This window comes from Onychostruthus taczanowskii, unplaced genomic scaffold (assembly GCF_017590055.1).
Source record: "Onychostruthus taczanowskii isolate IOZ18803 unplaced genomic scaffold, ASM1759005v1 scaffold32, whole genome shotgun sequence".
NCBI classification, from domain to species: domain Eukaryota; kingdom Metazoa; phylum Chordata; class Aves; order Passeriformes; family Passeridae; genus Onychostruthus; species Onychostruthus taczanowskii.
Window position 1 is genome coordinate 1939223 of NW_024500572.1, and position 18835 is coordinate 1958057.

The 18835-nt window shown below is 51.1% G+C and overlaps 1 protein-coding gene across 12 annotated transcripts in view; it reads left to right on the forward strand.

The window, feature by feature from the left end:
• NCOR2 (nuclear receptor corepressor 2) overlaps positions 1-18835 on the forward strand; it is a 229991-nt gene that overhangs the window by 131611 nt on the left and 79545 nt on the right. For 6 of the 12 annotated variants that reach the window (XM_041410484.1, XM_041410491.1, XM_041410492.1 and 3 more), the window contains exons 8-10: positions 3381-3433; positions 12257-12323; positions 17435-17622. In XM_041410484.1, coding sequence (XP_041266418.1) covers positions 3381-3433; positions 12257-12323; positions 17435-17622 — 308 coding nt within the window. The remainder of the gene's footprint in view (positions 1-3380; positions 3434-12256; positions 12324-17434; positions 17623-18835) is intronic. The other 6 variants (XM_041410489.1, XM_041410496.1, XM_041410495.1 and 3 more) reach the window with 1 other exon arrangement.

The window sequence follows — 18835 nt, forward strand, 5'->3', positions numbered from 1 at the left end:
TCACACACCTCGTGCTCCAGCCTTGGAGCTGCCCCAGCCCACGGGTCTCCTACAGGGAGGTTGAGCAACCTGGTGCCAATCCAGTCTGTGCAGGGAGAGGTGTGGCTGTCACCAGCAGGGCTGTGTGTTGCTGTCAGCTCTGCTGGGCTGTCCTGTTGTGGCTGTTCAGAGAGCTCTGGTGGGTGCCTTTGGGGCAGTGATGGTGCTGATGCACGCTGCCTCCGGAGCGGGCAGCGTGCCGGAGCTCAGGGACTGGGCTGAGGGGTTGTGGCGGGACCTGGTCAGTCATGGCACCAGGACTGGAGCAGGAGGCCAAGGATTTCTGGGAAGCAGGGATCCAGTTTGGGTCCTGGGAAGCTGGTGCTCCCCTCTGGATTAGGAGGAGGTTGTGACTCAGTAAACCAGGCTCATTTCATCCCTGCACTGTAGTGGTACCATTTAAAAAATATCCACGTGTTTTCCCCGGGAGAAATGGTTTTGAGATGCATAATTTGAGCCCTGCAGTGTCCAGAAAGCAATTGAGACCTTTCTGTTTATTTCTAAAGAGCTTTCAGTAAATCCAGGGCTTTTCCAGTAATAGTTTGCATTGCAATTATGTTTTTCTAAAATGGCATTCTCCAGAGAAATGTATTACTCGTTCCTAACCCTGGAGAAACACTGGGTATGTTTTGAACATCACCTAACCTATCTGACCTGTGAGCTTTACTTCTCTTACTTACTGAGAAGGGTGGAATTAGGAATTGTGGATGGCTCTGAGGGAAGATGCTGTTTCTCAGTCCCTGCCCTGCTGAGAAAAAAGTTTCTTTAAGTATTTTAGTCTGTGAGTTCTCTGTGGGTAAGTAAACTTGTCTCCTGGGCTTCCTCCACTGCATGGGCTGAGTTGTGGTGCTGAGGCTATTGTGCAGATAGAAATCTCTTTGAGGTGCTGGTGTCATGTGGATCTTGGGTTCTGGTCCCAGAATTTCATATTACTGAGTGTTAGGGCATTTCTTTTAAAACTATGTGTTCCAGTGCTTGTCTGCTAACACTTAAGTTTTCCAGCTAGGACTCTAAGTGTTCATATAATGTATAGGTTGTAGTTGAGAGGAGTCATTAGCTTTTGGTCAGCTGGTTGGCAGCAGGGCATCTGTGATGTCCATGTGCACGTGAGCACTTTCCAACCCAGGTCCAAACCAAAAAGTTAATCCTACTGCTTCTCCCAGGAGGAAAGTCTGTGTGACCTGCAACATGCAAGCTTCTTTGCTTTGATATTTATGAGTAAGGATGGAAGAGATACCATTATTCCTCAGTATTTCCAGTTCCTGCAGTCCTCTTCCAAAAGACAGTCACTGGTCAAGGCCTCCCAGTGGTTGCTGCAGCCTTCCAGGGTGACTGAGGATGTGATGCTCTGGAGCTGTGGATGTTTCTTGTGCCTGTGGTGCAGACCTGCCTCTCTGGAGCTACGTGATGAGACGGATGTCTGTGTTCCTCTGAGCTTTCCAAGCATGAAGTGCACAGCCAGCTCTGAGCCTGGAGTCGAACCAGCAGATCTGAGAGGATTCATGATAGAAACAGCCCTGGGGAAGAGATACCACTGAGAATGTCTTCTTCACAAGGATCTGCTCATCCCTCTCACCTGCCCTGGCTCTGCCAGCACACGGTGGCCAGGTGTCTCCTGGCAGGTGTCCCTGGCAGGCTTGCAGCCTGTCACCCCCTCACCAGGTAACGGAGGCGCGGACGGCCGCCGGCGCTGCGTGCTCCTGGAACACGGTGCTTCATCTCCCCGTGCCTGTCTGCCTGGGGATTACGTGCTCTGCCTGCCCCTTCCACCTGGGATTACGTGTGCTTTCACAGAGAAGAGGGACACGTCCAAGGGCAGCCAGAAAGAGAAGCTGGTGACCTCCTGGTGCAGCAGTGATGGAGTAGGGACAGCTACACCCAGTCTCCGTTCCGTGTGGATTGATGTGGCTGTCCTGTGTGGCAGCAGAGTGGAGAAGCAGAATCTGTGTTTTACAGAGAAGTAGAAACAGGCTGTGTGAAAAAACAAGCTTCTGTGCCAAGCACCTGTGATGGTGATGGGGAGATACCACAGAGGATGTGGGAGTAACACCTTCTTCAAACTGGAGGGGAAAAGGACCCATCTTTGTTTACGCGTCCTGTCGCCTCCAGTGCTGCTCACCTGGTTGAGCAGATGCTCAGCACATGTTTTGCTCTTTTCCTGTGTTTAATCTGGGGTGAAATCGGGTAGACCCAGAGCACAGCCTCAGCCCTATCGACCACAGGAGGAGGGTGAGCTGGTGTGTGTATCCATGGTCAGGATGCTGCCTTCAACCAGGCCATCAGATGTCCCTCTGCCTGTATTGGTCACAGATGTGAGATGCTCACAGCTGCTTTGGGGAAAGTTTGTGGATGAGCTGATTGAGTACTTAGTGATTTTTTTTTTTTGTGGTCAGACCTGAGCTGTGCTCTTTAGGTGATGGTTGCGGGTGATGGTTGGGCTGTGGCAAGCTTTTGGTTATCCCACTCCTGGACATGTTCACAGCAGCTTAAGACAATGAACAGAAGTGTTGAAGGGCTTAATCCTGAGCACCCTGTCAGCCTGCTGATGTGGACACAATTGGTGGCAGCCTCTGGAGTGTGTGCTGAGCTGTTAATTACAATGGGTGGGATTGAGCCTGGTCTCTAGCATCTCTCCCTTCCAGAAGTGGGACCCTCCAGATTCCCAAGGATAAATCCCTGGGGAGGCAGAGGTAGCGGGGCATGGATCCAGCTCCTCTGCCTCCCCGTGGAGGTGCCTGCCATATCCCCACTGAGGGTTTGGGGTGCAGAGCAACCCTGGGGGAAAACACTTTTCTGCTGGAGCCCAGTCACCCCTCCTGAGGCCCAGGTGTGCAGGGGGACCTGGCAAGGCTGGAAACCCCAGGGGCAAACACTTGTCCTGCCTGCAGTTGCCTGTGCCTGGCTCGCTGGGAGGGCTCAGGCAGGCTTCTACCGCGTAGACATAACAACTCGCAGCTCGCAGACTGTCTCTCCCCGCTCGCCGAGCCCCGCTTTCCCCTCGCCTCCCCCGTGTCATATGTTCCGAGGCGCAGTGCGTTTTTTAATCGGTGAATAACAGCCACGTCCTCGCCGCGCCGCGCTGATCCGGACGCCGCCGCAGAGCGCTCGCTCCGAGCCAGCTCGGGCGCTGCCTGCCCTCCCACGGGCTGAGCCAAGGATGCACCGGGATGCACCGGGATTCGAGCGGTGCTGCCGGGAGCCAGCAGCCTCCAGTACGGCCGGGAGCGGGGCTGGGGCCGCGGGCTGGGTGTCTGCGCCGAGGCAGCGGCGCTGCTGATGGGTTTAAGTTCCTAAATGTCAGAGCGTGCCATTTATGCCTTCGTTTCTCTTATTTGTTTCAGCCGTTATACAACCAGCCTTCAGACACCAGGCAGTACCATGAGAACATTAAAATGTAAGTATGTGGCAATAAAGCTGTTTTAAATGTCAGGTTGGGCAGTAGGCTGGAGCAGGAGGGGTGCCAGCGTGCTCCCAGACCCCAATTAAAGCTCTGAGGAATTGTCAGCATCCTATTAGAGCTGCTCGGGGTGCCTGAAGCATGAACCAGCTCCAGGAGCTCAGCAGTCAGGAGCTGTAGCTTAAGGTGGATGCTGAAGGTGCTGTTTGATTTTCTCAGGGTGGGGTGGATGTGGGTCCTTGATGTCTTCCCAGACAACACTTACCTTAAGTGCTTTCTTCTGTGTTTCTCCCGTACTGAAATATGAAATCAGCTGCCTCTGTGTGTGTGTGTTTGCATGCGAGAAAGATGAGGTAAAATGAAAAGTTGCAATTACAATTAGATTTTCATGAAGGACCTCTTGAATGTCTAATAACAACTGGTTATTTCAAAGATACTTACTGAGACTTAGCAATCATCTAATTTGACTTATCACCTCAATACATGATTTAATCATCAGCATGTGTTTAATAACCACAGTGACTTCCTGAACATAGAAGAACTATAACAGATAATGAGAATAGCGATAATTGTGATTATTGTTGGAAATTTAAATAGTCAAACCAGATCTGAAACTTTTTATCTGCCTTGAATGAACTGATGATTGCTCTGAGCTGCCTGCAGCGAGTCTATTTTGGTACCAGCTCGGTCAGCTGGTGATAATCATCTTTAATAATCTATTAACAAAAGTTAATAATCTCTTGCTTTTCAGGGGTATGTTAATTGATCCCGGGGGTTTATAAGGGAAGAGTTCCTGTACCTTTGCTCTAGGGGAACATGGTGGGAGGTGGCAGTGTTTAGGGGCTCTCTGTCCCCAAGGGCTGCAGGGAGGAGGGTTTGGTGATGTGACCCCGCTGCTCGCTGCCAGGCCCCGCTCTGTTCCTGCTCCACCCAGAGCTTCCTCTGTCATCCCAGCAATGCAATCCCTGCAAAACATTCCAGCCCAGGGTCACCCCCAGCCCCTTGGCTCCCACAGGGGGTCCCTGTCACTTCGGGGGGGTGATGAGTGATAAACCATCTTGTGTAGCCCAAGGTGCTGGCCCAAGGACGTGCTCTCTGCCCTGCTGGTCGTGCCTCACCCTGGCTCTGATGGGCTGTGGCAGTCACCAGCTCTCGGGGATGCCTTGAAGGGCCCCACAGCCCTCCCAGTGCAGCTGCTGAAGGTGGCAATTTCAAGCTGGTCGCTAGTGTTGTCCTTGAAAGAACGAGTTAAAAGTAAATTCAGATACTTCACCCACTCTGCATTCCCCTGCCAGTATTTGTGGGTTTGTGATCACATTTTCCTGTGATTTAAACCATTTCCTGTCCTGGGTTGCTGCCTGAAAGACGGGCGCAAACAAGAGGGAGCTGACTGCGCAGGTCAGGAGTAAAACTGTTGGTGAGAGGTGAAGCCCCATCAAACCAGCCAGCAGAGCAGGTGTTCCCTTCCACCCCTGCCTCTGTAGGCATCTGCAGGGTTATCCCCACCCCAGACAGTGACAGTCCCCACGTGGCTGTAGCGCTGGCAGTGACAGACCAAGGAGAGGTTGGAACAGGCAGGCTTGGGGTTAATGTTCGCTGTGATTAATGCTGCAAAAATACGGGAAGGAAACCACACATTTAATGAAAAGCCTCCGTCTCCTCCTTCCAGAAACCTGGCAATTAGCTGCCTTCAGCTGGTTATTGATGCCAGCCGAGCACAGTTACAGATCTGGGTCAGTGAAAGGCCCCTGAGCAATCTGGGCTCCAGATGTTGGCTGGTTTTGGCCGTGGGTCTGTCTTGGAGGTCCTTGGGTTTGGTATGCACTTTGCTACTTGTTGGTGGACATGCAGAGAAGTTGGTGTGTCTTTCCTCCCATCTCTCTGTCCGTGCTGCACGTTAAAGGACATTTTGATGCTTGGGAGGCAGATAGGAAATCAAGATTTTGGTGATTCTTCCAAGCAAATGATTCAGGGTCCTTTGACCAAGAGCAAAAGATATTAGACTTCTCTGTTTTGACTGAGTTACGCTTGGATGTTCACATCTGAGCTACAACTTTTCCACAAGCTGAAATTGAAGATATTTTTTGTCTTTTCCTTGTTCTTAATATGTTTGTGCCTTTCTGCTCCAGAAGAGCAGCTTCTCCTCTATAGCCTGGAGGTGGCTGTTTCCATAGAAGATGGAGTAAATCCCAGGGTGCTGGGAGACATCAGCCAGATGCATTAGAGCATCAGGACAGCTGCCAGGACACCACAGGTTATATTTTGCCAAGGTGTAATTGGATGCAGATTCTCTAGAGCAGCTTCACCCTATGCAGATTTAGCCATGATGAAAAAGCCTTTTGGCAGATTGCTGGAAAATCATCTGGGTTGTGACTCTGTCCACAAATCCTCGCTGCATCCTGGCTGTGTTGTGCCAAATGGCAACTGCCCCCATGTGAAGCTGGTTTGGAGTCTCATGGGCAGAAGATGGCCAGGCTGTTATTGTCACAAATACCTTTTGTAGCTTTTTGTTTTGTTTTGTTTTTAAACGCTTCTTGGTGTGAATTTTTTATTCTCAGTTGAATGTTTGCAAGTGTCAGTGGGAAGGCATTTGAATATCAGAAAGCCAGGATTCCTCGATTTCTCCACAGCTATACTCTGCCTTGCAACACTCATTTAATTCTCCCTTCTTGTTTGCTTTGCTTTTCAGCTGGGATGAGTCACGTATGCTAATAGAGCTGACTGGGGACTTACCGGCAGAATTTCTACTCTTACTGAGATGTTACCGGTCTCTTATATTCATGGAGTTTTATGGCCTGTCTCCTATTCAGTACAGTTAAAATTAATTTCATGCCCCAGTTCATTCCAGTGTTTGCAGCTTCAAAAGCTTTTAAGTCCTATTTAGCTGCCTGGCTGTGCTCCGTTCCTCGTCTGCGCGGTCCCTTTGGTTCACCTGTGAGTGCAGGCTTCCAGCAAACATGGTTAATTTTGTATGCTACATCTGCTGTGGGATCCAAGGCACCCTTGAGTGGTTTGTTCCAAAGACTTGACCTACCATTGATGGGACCGTGTCCTTTCTGTTTGAAATTCCTGCTTTGTTGGAGAGAAGGGCTCTGCCACTTCCTCGTCAGGAAAGAGGAGGGTAAGATGGCATTTAGTGCCCTCATTTCGTAGGGATGGGGTGAGCTTTGCCCCTGTGGCTGGCTTGGCCCTTGCTGTTTGTCAAGGTGAGAACATTTTGGCTTTGCAGCAGGCTGAAAAGTTTCTTCAAGATGCATCACAGCCCTGAACACAGCTGGAAACCACTCGAGTGATTCTGCATCAGTTGAGAAGGCTACAAAAGACCCTTTTTGTACATTTTGATGAAATACAACAAATGCAGAATATGCTGGTGCACTAGTGAAGCACCAGTGCCTCTGGTCCAGGTCTTTATTTCAGTGCTTTGCCAGCTACAAGGATGAGAGCTGCCCTTCCCACCCTGCCACTGTAGCGACTCTGCGTATTCCCCAGGCTCAGGCTCCAAAGATATTAACCTTCTTTCCTCCAAGTGTTTGAAAAATGACAAGATGTTGTTCACATGAGCAGGATCAATTACCTGCTGTCTGTCTGAAGAGATATTCTCCAAGGGGGCCTTCGTCTCTACGGCGGGAGATTCCTGCTCGGTCAGCCATGAAAAACAGCCTGGCAGGACTCTCCTCCCCTCTTTGCTTTCCCAAAGCAGTCATCTTGCAATCATATTCTGTGAGAACTTGTATTTGAAAGCAAAATGTGAGCTTCCCTGAGCCTTGAAAAAGCAGACAAAAAGCAAAGTGAATAGCTCAGGGTTAAGTGCATTCAAGGTGCCGTTCACAGGGTTTGCTTTCAGCCTCCCCTTCCAGAACTTCTCCTTGCTTTACACTGAAATTAGGAATGTTGGGGTGAAACCAGGCTGTGTCCCCTCAAGATGCTTAGAAAGGTATTGGAGAAGCTCTCTGAATGTACAGTTAAAACAGATGGAGAGGTTGGTGTGATTTGGGTTCTCTCACGTGCCCAGATCCAGCAGCAGCAGAGCTGAATGTACTGTTAATATTTGCACATCTGGGTTCCTGTCTGCAGCTGAGAGCTTCTTGGGGAGAGGGCAGGAAATCTGCCTCTGCAGAATTAAAATATGAAGTCAGGATTTTCAGAGAGGTTTCAGGGCTTCTGAATCTCTTTTTGTTTTCTAAGTGCCCCCCCAAAAGAGCAGAACAGCTGTCTCCTGAAAATCTCAAACTGTGGCTTTCCACATCACTTGTCACATAGGGAAATTTAAGTCATCTTTTCATTACTTGCTGTTTAGGGGATTTAGTAGCACTGGATTGCCTCTAAATTCATAGCTGAAGCCTGACATGTAACACAAATGTTCTTTCAAACCCTGTCATTACTAATGCATTCTCTTTCAGGTCTTTTTTATTAGTGCTTGTAGACATTTTCCTCATTAGAAATTCACCTAGCAGCTCCCTGCTCATCCCATTCAAGGTTTCTCATCTCTTTTATTCTCTATTGGCATGCACCAAGGCAGCAGATTACCTAGTGATGAATTACTAAATGATGGAGACACACACTTCTGCTTCTTCCTTTTGCCAGTAAAAAGACAATACTGGTTAGGGGGGGGGAGTAACTTGCAACACTTGGGCTTGTGTTGTCAATTTGGGCTTCAGGGCAAGGCAAAGGTGTTTCTGGGCACCCCCAGTCTGCCTGACTCTATCCAGAGTTATAAACCTCTGCCACTTCACCCTCAGAGGCACTAATGGTGCTAGGGGATTAGTCCATCCCAGTGCTCATGGGCTCTGGGATAAATAACTAAAGATCTGCTTTGCTTTTCTTCCCCAGAAAGTGTTTCTAAATATTGCAAGGAAGTGCCCTGAACAGCTGGCTTTCCAGAAGCGTGCCCTGCCTTGGGGTTAGTAGGTTACAGTGTGTTAGCAGCTGGAGCTGTGTGCTCCAGCCATTTCAGAGCGAGCAGGGAATGAGTGCAGTGACCTGTGAACAGGGTGAGCTGCTCCCTGCCCTCCTGTGGGAGTCCTGTGGCTGCAGGGAATCCGTGGCTGCCCTGAGCTGCAGCTGGGGATCCTGGCACCAGCCGTGCACAGCAGCAGGCGTGGCAGAGGGGAGGACAGAGCTGTTTGGGTCTCCATTGCCTCGGAGCGTTCTCGCTGTGCTCCTCAGGTCTCCTGGTTTGCAGATCTCTCATCTCCCTGTGCTTTGTTTGGCTTTGTTTGGCTGGAGCTTCCTCGGTTTCCTACCCTTGCCTGTGTGCTCCATCTTGCTGTACAATGGCTTTGCCAGTTGCCTCCAGGCGGGTTTCACCTCGGAGCGTTCTCGCTGTGCTCCTCAGGTCTCCTGGTTTGCAGATCTCTCATCTCCCTGTGCTTTGTTTGGCTTTGTTTGGCTGGAGCTTCCTCGGTTTCCTACCCTTGCCTGTGTGCTCCATCTTGCTGTACAATGGCTTTGCCAGCTGCTCGCTGCCTCCTTCCCCATCACTCTCTCCTGGTTTGCAGATCTCCCATCTCCCTGTGCTTTGTTTGGCTGGAGCTTCCTCGGTTTCCTACCCTTGCCTGTGTGCTCCATCTTGCTGTACAATGGCTTTGCCAGCTGCTCGCTGCCTCCTTCCCCATCACTCTTTGAGTTTGGTCCCTACTTTGTTTGCTCTGGCTGATGAAAGACGTTCCTGTGTAATTAAATACCCCTGATTAGTTTTGCTCAAATAGCAAACTTCCTTTCATCTCATCTTGCACCGGCTGAAGGTCTCCCCAGGCTTGGCCAGGTGTGCTGCTGTGCATCAGCTCTTTGTGTCCTTTGGGATCCTTCTGCCAGGGCTTTGGCAGCCTCCCCACGCGGGCGCACAGCAGCACCGACACGCATGCGTGCACCCGCGTCCTTTCAACATCCCAGCCTCCAGAAGGACCGTGGCCAAGTCCTTCGTGTGGACCTGGGCCAGGTGGCTCAAAAGTCAGAGCTGCAGGTTCTCCCCTTGACTGGCTCCATTGTGAAAGACATAAAACAAAAGCAAGCTTGGGCCAAGCCAGTGAAGGTGGAAGCAGCTGCCTCCCACAGGGCTGGCTGTGCTGTGCTTTGCTCACGGTGGGAGATGGGTTTCACTCGGCGGTTTGGAGACTGGCTCTGAGAACTGTGCTCCTCTGTGGAGCTCCCCAGTCAGGGCAGGGGGAAGAGGATGAGTTCTGCAGCACAGAATGGAGATGGGCTCCATCCACAGATGAATTGTTGAGCGCAAGGATGGGGTTGTGCCATCTGGCAGCCTCCGAAACACCAGCTCACCAGAAGCTGGGGGGCTCTGTGTCCATCCCAGCCTGCCCAGTCCTTAGGGACACTGCTGAGGGTAAGGCAGGGAGCTCACACGTCCTCCCCACCCGGCGTGGTGTGGCATGCCAGCCCGGCAATACTTTAAACTGCCCACAAGAGTCACTGTTGCTCTAAGGAGCGCCCGTTCCTCCCGCCTGGGAGCTGCCTGATTTCTCCACCCCTGTGCGGTTCAGGTCTCCATCCTTACATGCTTGATGCTTTCCCCAGAAAACCGCAGGACTCAGGCAGGGGAGGAGGAGAAGGGAGGAGGGCTGGCACCTTGCAGGAGCAGCCCTTGCCATGTGCCACTCCACAGTGGCTGTTTCGGTGCCCAGCTCCCAGCAGACAGCCCTCACCTTCCTCGCTGGTTTGCCCGGGGAGCACGGCGTGTGCTTGGGAGACACGTGGCCCGAATTAACCTCGCTGCAAACGGTTTCTAAGTAACAGCAGTGCATGTAGCAAGATAAACTGTGAAGCCTATTTATATTTACCAAGATTGTATTAACCTTTGAGAGGTTGACCTTATGCAAAAACAAAACAAAAAGATAAAGTGGCAAAAACATTCAGGGCATGAGGGGGTTTGTTGTTGTTGTAATCCTTTCACTCTTTGATTACTTCAGCCTTGGTGGTGGTAAACATACACTGGCTTTCAAGGCATTTCTGATTTTTGCAGCTGCAGAGCCATTAAGCCTTTGCCTGTATTTGCACTTTCAAGGTCAGCCATGATGCACAACTCAAGGCAACCCATCAGCTGCTAAGAGCTGCTGATTCCCTTCACTTGCTCTCCTGTTTTCTAAGAACTTGTGCAGCAGATCCAGCAGCAGCAGAGTGTCAGAGCCCCTCGATGCTCCTGGATGTCACCCAGGTGCCATGGGGAGGGCAGGGCTTGATTTAGCTGGGCTGGCCCCAAGGGACAATCAGTCCCCTTGTTGGGGACCACCTCACACACCATCATCATTAGCGCTGCCCCAAAGGTTTCCTTGTGTTGGAGCTTCAATTAGGATTAGGAATAAACAAACAGGAACCCTCGCAAAGAGCTGAACCTTGGAAGGAAATGTGTCTGACTGTCTGACAGGGTCTCTGCAGGAGGGTTTGCTGCCCACTGAGGCACCACACAGCACTGGGGCCACGGAGGAAAGCTCACCGTGTGTGATGTGAAGGGATGCAGGAGCCTGTGGGGAGCTGGGGCTGCCAAACCAGTGCTGGAGGGAGCTGTGGTTCCCAGGGCAGGGCTTGCTGTGGGGTCTCTGTCATTCCTGTGAGTGCCCATGCATGGTTCAGTGGTGTAGCAAGAAGAGAATTTAAAAAGGGAAAAATGTTGATGCTTTCTGCAATGTTCTCCATTCCTAAACTTAGTCCCTAGTTCTCTCTGAGTGGTCTGGGCCCTCTGCCCCTTGCCAAACAATCCTGTTTGCTGCTAATTATGCAGAGGGATTTACAAGGGCAGGAGGGTGGTTTTTCCCTTCCTGCTAGCCACACAGGAGGGGAATGAGGAAGCAGCAGGGGTGTCTCTTCATTCAGCCAACATGAGACTGCTAAGCTCCTGATCAGTAATTACACACTGCAGCTCTGCCTTTAATCGGGACAAAAGACTTAAGGAAACTCCTTTGCCCCTGGTCTCTACCTTTTACCTAGAGATTTTATTGCTGTGAATATTAGCAACAGGAACAGCCACAGGAGCTCAGCTCTGGGGCTCAGGCAGGCTCTGGGAGCTCCTGCAGCCTTTTCAGCTCTGTTCTGCTCCCGTGCTGCTTCTCTTTGAGCAGTTCTTTCACGCTGCCTTTAGAAAGTAGAAAGAAGAAGAAAGTGAGGGGATGTCTGGGCAGACGCCGGGGTGGTTGGGGTTGTGGTGGCCGATTTCCCCCTTGAGGTCCTAATTCTGCAAGTGGCTAAACTCTCCTGGCTGGTCGTTTGCAGCTCTGTCGGGCACAGCTCCAAGGAGGCAAGAGGTCAGGAGATAAGTGCAGCGAGCCCTGCTGTGATCCTGCCTCCTTATCAGGGCCTCAGAGCCCAGGGGTGAGCGTGAGTGCACCGACAGCCCCATCACTGCTGACCTGGGCACCGCGGTGGTCTCTGCTCTGGGGTTCCACCTCCTGCCATGCAGAGCTTGGCCTGAGCCCCCCAGCTCCTGGGCACCCACTGGGGCTTTGCAGAACAGCCTGAAATCAATGAAGGACCAGCCTGACCCACTGATAGATGCAGAGCTGAGTGTCTGCCCACGTGTGGTGCTGAGAACGTGGCAGAGGTTTGCAGTGGGAATTTATTAATTCAGTTCTCAGTTTTGGTCCTGTTTACACACAGATGTGGATGAAGTTCCTCTTCTCAGAGGGTTTGTTGGTCTTTCTCTAAGCTGGTCCAGGTCTGAGATAAGAGCATTTGCTGTTCTCAAGTTGATGCAATTCCAAGTCAAGGTGGAAACTGTGCTGCACACTCTTTTGGGAGTGGGGAAAGCCAGGCTGTGTATTTCAGCCGCCTCGTTAATCAGATCTCATCTTTTTTTTTTTTTTCCTCTCTTTACAGAAACCAGGCAATGCGGAAAAAGTTAATTTTATACTTTAAGAGGAGAAATCATGCGCGCAAACAGTGGGTAAGTGATTCCCTCAGACCTTATTTTGTATGTATAAAAGAGCGTAATTTATTATGTGAGAAAGAAAAGGATGATTTCCAGCAGAGAGGTGCTGGTACTCTGTACTTTGCCTGTTATATTACTGTGGAATCTCTCCTGCTTAAAATAACATGTGAAGGAGAGGTCCCGGAGCCTGCTGCAGGCAGCACCTCCCTCTGCAAGTGCCTCCCACAGAGCAAACACTTGGGGTTGGCTTAATCACAGCAGAGCCCATCATTGATCTCAGAAAGCCTATTCACAGCATAAATGTCTGTTTTGTGAGTAATTGAACCCTAAGAGAGGTGTGAAACAAGCTGACTCTGCTTCAGGTAAGTGGTCTGAAGGCTGCTCTGCCTCCTTCCAGCTGACCACAGAGCAATGTTCTAGGAATTTGTGGTTTAAAAGCAAAATTCAAGCTCGGTGCCAGTTTGTTTCTAGGCAGAGTTGCCTGCAAGAGAGTTCTAGTGACCTTTAAGGACACAGGTCTTGGTTGGGTAAGGGGCAAGGCAGGGCTGATGGTGAGGCTTCAGAGGCATTTGTTGCAAAGTCCGCAGTTAAGAGAGGAGAAAGTTCAAGTGGGTTTCACAGAATTTGTACATTTTCGGTGCTGACACTTGCAGTGGTTCCCGGCAGGAGCTGGAAGGCAAAGCCAGCACAGAGGAGGAAATGCCAGAACACCAATGGCTCCCACCAGGAAGGTGGATTTTGCAGTGTTTCAGTGATGGGTCATTCAGCTCACAGGGCTTCACGTTTCACAAGGAAAATGTAAATACTGACTGGTTATCTCTGTCCTGGGGCAGCTCAAAAGCCAGTGTTAGTGTCTTGCATTGGCAATGGTGCAGGTTTTCTCAGTGTCTTTAGGGCTGGTTTTGGACAGAAGTGCCAAAACTGGGAGGAATTGTTGGAAAAATTCAAAATAACAAGCCTGGGAAGTGGTTTGAAGGCTGTACCTTTAAAAGTGACTTCCAATACCTACATTTCTAAGGCAGATATCACATTATTTTCTAATTTATTTTGAATAATTCTTTTCCTTCCTCATACTTTCTGTTTTCATGCTATTTTCTACCAGTATTCCAAAAACCACAGACCTCGCATTCCTAAGGAATGGTTGTGTCTCTCATTGTGTCCAAATACGTGTTCATTTAGACTTGTCCATGATAAAGCTTCTCCCAAGGGGCTACAGGGCTTACAACTCCTTCAGGATGTGGCATGGCAGTCGAGTGATGCTCAGGGCACCTCCCCTCCTGCAGCTGAGGACTTCTGCATGGTGGAAGTGGGTCAATATTCCCTTCCTGAAAAAAGGGATTGCAAGGCATCACGTGGTTTTCTTGGAAGCAGGAGGGAAGTGCCTGGGAACTGCTTTCTGGTGGAAATGGCTGGTTACTGTGCTAAACCTAGAGTGAGTTGCTCTGTGTGAATATCAAGGAGCTGGGGGAAAAGGTTTAATTAGGCTGCAAGAGCACAGTTCCTAAAATACGACTTGCAGTAAAGTCGCCTGTCATGCAAAATAGGTGAATTTCTGCCAGCCAGTTTATTCAGTGTCCTTGAAAGGGGATTTTTCAGTTTAGGGAAGCATTTTGCCTATTCTACAAAATAGGCAACATACGGTTGCTGAATTTGCAAAGTGAATACATTTGCTGATTCTGTTTGCAAAATGGGTATGCTTAGCTATTTTTCTGCCTATTTTGTAGCAGACCCTATTTTTAGCAAAGCCCATCCACATGCCAGCGTTTCTTTCTGGCTCTTTTGCTTTCTGGGGTATTGTTGCTGCCTGGGGCTGGCTGGAGCAGGGTCAGAGCTCGGTCGCCACAGGGTCCAGCCTCGAGAGCCCCATCCCAGAGGATCCACAGGCTTCCTCCTGTCTCCACTGAGGTCAGCACAGCAGAAGACATTTAATTGCCATGGGGATGATGATGCAGAGAGGGAACGGTGAAGGGAGCTGTTCTGAGTGTGAGAGGTTTGTCTCCATCAGCCAAGGGAAGAAAACCACGGGGCTTGCAGAGGAATTGGACCGGCTCCTCCTGTCACCTTGGCTCTTCTCCTCCCCTCCAGAGAGCTGCTCTGCTCCCTGGAGCTGTGGGAGGGCTGGGGCTTGGCACAGCCCACAAACTGCCTTCAGCTGCTACGGCAGCGTTACTATCCATCCGTTTTTAGATCCCTGTCAGGTCCGGTTTGGCTCGCTGTCACTTACTGGTGTGATGGAGAGCCTGATGGGCTGCTGAGCCCAGCCAGGGAGGGGAGCAGAGGGGGCACCCCTGATAAAAGCCAGCACAGAGGGTTGCTCAGGAGTGGACACACTTGCTTAGAGCTGCTCAGAGGAAGCCTGGAGAAGGAATAGATGCTTCTGCTCCCGAAGTGCCTGACCAGGAGCTTCTCCTGGTGGTGGAGTTGCGATGATCTGAGGAGTTTGCAGTGCTGAAGGGTGTCTGTAATCCTGGCTTTTGAAGGATGCACGAGATTGCAGGCAGTGTGTGTCCCAGCTGGAGCAAAAAGCACTGGATGGGGATGCTGCAGCCCAGCCCAGCTGCAGTGGGGTTTGAAGTTTGCGTGGTGGGGAGTTCAGGAAATGCTCAGCCAGTCCATTATGAATTTGAAGTTTGCGTGGTGGGGTGTTCAGGAAATGCTCAGCCAGTCCATTATGAAGCCATGCTCTGGAGGGCAGAGCTGTGTGAGGGGGAGGCTTTGGTACTGCTGCCCTGCTGCCAGGGTGTGAGCTGCTGGGGAATCAGCATTGATGTTGCTTTTTCCATCTTCAGATGCCAGTTCCTCAGAAGAGGAATTCTGGATAAGGCTTTTGTCGAGTTGTTCCAAGGAGTGGAAGAAAAGGAGGAAAAAGAGCTGCCCTGCTGGCTGTGAAGCAGCCAGGGCCGTGCCAGGTGGCTCTGCTGGGGTGGTGGCAATGTGGGACCAGCACTGGCTCATTCCCACGGGGAATGACAAACCTTTCAAAGCCTCAAGGCTTCTCACCAGACCGAGCCCTCGTGCTGGGCTCTCTCCCGGCCGTGCCGCAGGCTGGCAGCGCCGGGCACCAGCTTCACAAACTCCATGGGGTATTTTTAGCTTCTTCCCAAATGTGATGCTCTGAAAGCAGGAGGATGTAGCAGATTTGCTGGCAGGGTGGGAGCTCTCGTTTTCAGGGGGCTGGTGGCATTGCTTTGGGAGAGGTGAAAACGCAGCAGCTGTGATTTTGCCAAGCTGCCGCAGGCTGTTGGTGTTACCTGCAGCTCCTCGCCCAAAGTGTGAGATACCCCATGTGGGCTTTCAGGGCATTTTCATTTCTGTTCTCCTTCTTCATTTTTATCTTGTGGCTGGTTCCTTCAGCTCCTCATGAAACCCCAGCACCTCCTGTGCATCCATGCAGGGCAGGACAGTCTCTGGCTCCGGGCATGCAAGTGGGAATTGATTTATTTGCAGGGGAAAGTGTTAATCTGGCTCAGCTCTAAGGCTTGAGGTCCTCTATCTGCCTCACATTATTGTTGAGGTGCCTCCAAAAGGCCATGGAGATCAAAGATGTGTTGCTGTTCTTGGATTAATGCCAGGTCCAAGATGGACAAACCAAACCATGTGCCAGGATAGGTGTGACATGGCTGCAGATTGCTGTGCATTTCCACTGATTTGGGTTTTTTTAACCTCTGCCAATTTTTGTTTGCAACCAAGAGCAAACAGGATGAGAGCAAAGTGCATCTGGGAAATCCTGCAGCCTCACACTTCTGGTCATAGGGTGGTGGTGGCAAGAGATGAGTTTATTTCTTTGAAATCTGGATTCCCTGTGTCGCTGTTGTGGTGCTGAGTGTGCTGGTGCTGAGCTGCCCATTCTGGAAATCAGGGTCAGGAGTGACCTGGGGTTTGCCATTAGAGCAACATCTGCTTTCACTTCCTGATTTGGAGCTTGGAAGGCATTTGTCAGACACAAACTGAAACCCTAAAACCCCTCTGGTCCCCCAGCTGCTCTCAGCTAAGGCTGGGCACTGCTGCCACTGTGGTGGCTGTTGGGGACCAGACTGGCATCTTCCCACCATGGACCTTCCCTGTGCCTGGGTGTTCTCCTCCAGCAAGAGTGTGGCTGGAGGAGGGAGAAGAGATTTGGGGTGTAATGGGAGGAGACTCATTTGCATTGCAAATCTTATTTCAATGTTACCAAGCTTGTCCCATGAGTACTAGTGAGAAGTGCAGTGCTGGACCTGGTGGGTGGCTGGGTGGCTGTGCCATGAGGATGTCACCCAGGGGGTCGTGGTGTGGAAACCCTTTGCAGTGCCATGTTTTGGCAGAGCCTGGGTTTGCTGTTGGTGGGGATGTGCTTGTCCTGTCACATGGGCCAAAAAAGAAGAGCAGCAGCAGGAAAAGTACTTTTGCCTTTTAGGATGGTGAAGGAGCTGAGTGTGTGGCCAGGCCACCATGCTGCATGGCTGTGGGCCAGGGCTGGGTGCCTGGCTTTTGATTTTGGGGAGCCAGGCCCTTGCAGGGAGCTGGCCCATGGCCCCAGTCCCATCACCATTGCCAGCATGGAGCTGTGACTGCTGGAGCTGGTGTGGGTGGGTAGGAAGGGGTGCCTAGCCTTGGGCACCATGGCAAGCTCTCCCCAACACAGTGAGCTGGTGGCTCCAAAATTATGGTCCTGCACACCCTGCTCACATGGTGGGCACCGCCTCTCCTGCCCCCTGTGCCTCCTCCCAAGGCCATGTCTCAGTCCCTCCTTGCTCAGTGGCCTCAGGCAGGCACCTTGCTCTCTCCTGGGCTGTGGAGCAGGGGCTCCCTCCCCAGCACAGGGCCTTTGGCTGCTGAATCCAGCACCCAGTGGGCCAGAGGATGCTCGGTGAGATGTGAGAGGTGGGCCAAGCCACGCTGGGTAAGAGTCCTGGTGCCACCAAACAAGTTGAGTCTGGAAGGAAAGAGCCTGAGGGTACCTGATAGCCTGTTTTGAGAATTCACCCTTGGGTTGGCCCCAGGCCCTGGAGCATGTCCATGTCCTAATAAATTGTATTTCTTTAAGCAAAATGACTCACCCAGCCTGAGCAGCCATCGAGGGCAAGGCCTGGAGGAGCTGCCCTTCGCAGGCACATCTCTGAACTCCCTCTCTCCCTCTGCCCTTTCAGGAACAGAAGTTTTGCCAGCGCTATGACCAGCTGATGGAGGCCTGGGAAAAAAAAGTGGAGCGCATTGAAAATAACCCCCGGCGGCGTGCCAAAGAGAGCAAAGTGCGGGAATACTATGAGAAGCAATTCCCGGAGATCCGGAAGCAACGCGAGCTGCAAGAGCGCATGCAGAGGTTAGAGGAGAAGCGGTAGGAAGGGGCTGAGCTGGTATCAGACAGCCTTTCTTTTTTCTTTGGGAATGGGTGTGGGGTTTGTTAGCGGGAGGAGCGGGCTGGGCTGGCTCTCGGTCCCTTTTCTCCCTCTCTAGTCAAAGGCAGAAGCCAGCAGACGTGAGTCTTGCTGCTTTTTCCCCAGGGTGGCTCAACACAGAGCCAAAAGGAGCAAAAATGTCAGCAATGTGACTGCATGCCTCACCTCTGCTGCTGATCTCCCAGCTGGCCACATCAGGGCCAGGGCTAGCTCCCTCATGCCGGCCAGCTGGCTGGGACAGCCTGAATTCCTGCCTTACTCATGTGCCCAGGTTAAGATGTACAAAACTTGCAGGTGCAGTTGATCACATTGATGATTTATTATATGCACATGCTTTGACAGGAGCAGAAACATCTGCAGAGGTTATTGGAATGGCCACAGATAATATGAAGGGAGCAAAATGTCTCGCTGGAAGGGATGTCCCCTGTCTCTCCCACCCCCTGTCCGTTTTCCTGTCCTCATTGGAAGTGCAATTGAGGTCATGTTGTTTTCTGCCAGGAGAAGACACAATTTCATGATCTCCACCCTTTTTGCTGAAAACTCCCTGTCCTTCCCATTTCAGCCCTGGCATCTTGCCTGAGGTCACCTGATATGCAGAAAACCAAAACCTTTCTTCCAACATCCCATCCTTGTGCCCCACTAATAACTGGGTGGGTCCAAACTTCCGAACTGATGGCTTTATTTTGTCTGAAAGAGAAAGGGAGAAATGGTACCGAGGAATGCTTTCATTTTTTACCTGCATAATAAGAAAAGTTGTAATTCCTTGGGACATGTGGCTGTTACTGTAAGGGAAAAATGTCAGTGCATGGGTTTGATTTAAAACTTCCCACAGCATTTTGCAAACCAGATGTGGTGGCACAGTGCTAATGGCTCAGTGCTGATACCAACACCTTCGTGCCATTGCTGTGGTGGTGTGAACAGGAGAAAATGTGGGGGAGAGTGTGGTTGGGGCATGAAATGTCCTTGTGTTCTAGCAATCCAGGAAGTTGGCACAGGTAAGGAAAGTGGTTTTGAGGCTCTTGACCTGTGAGCCCTAAACGCAGGTGCCTTTCCCACAGTGTGGGAGGGGGTGGAATGTTGGGATATGGCTGTTATGGAGGTTCAGAATGGTCTTGGATGTGGTTTGCTGCTTATGAAGTGGAGCATCAGTGC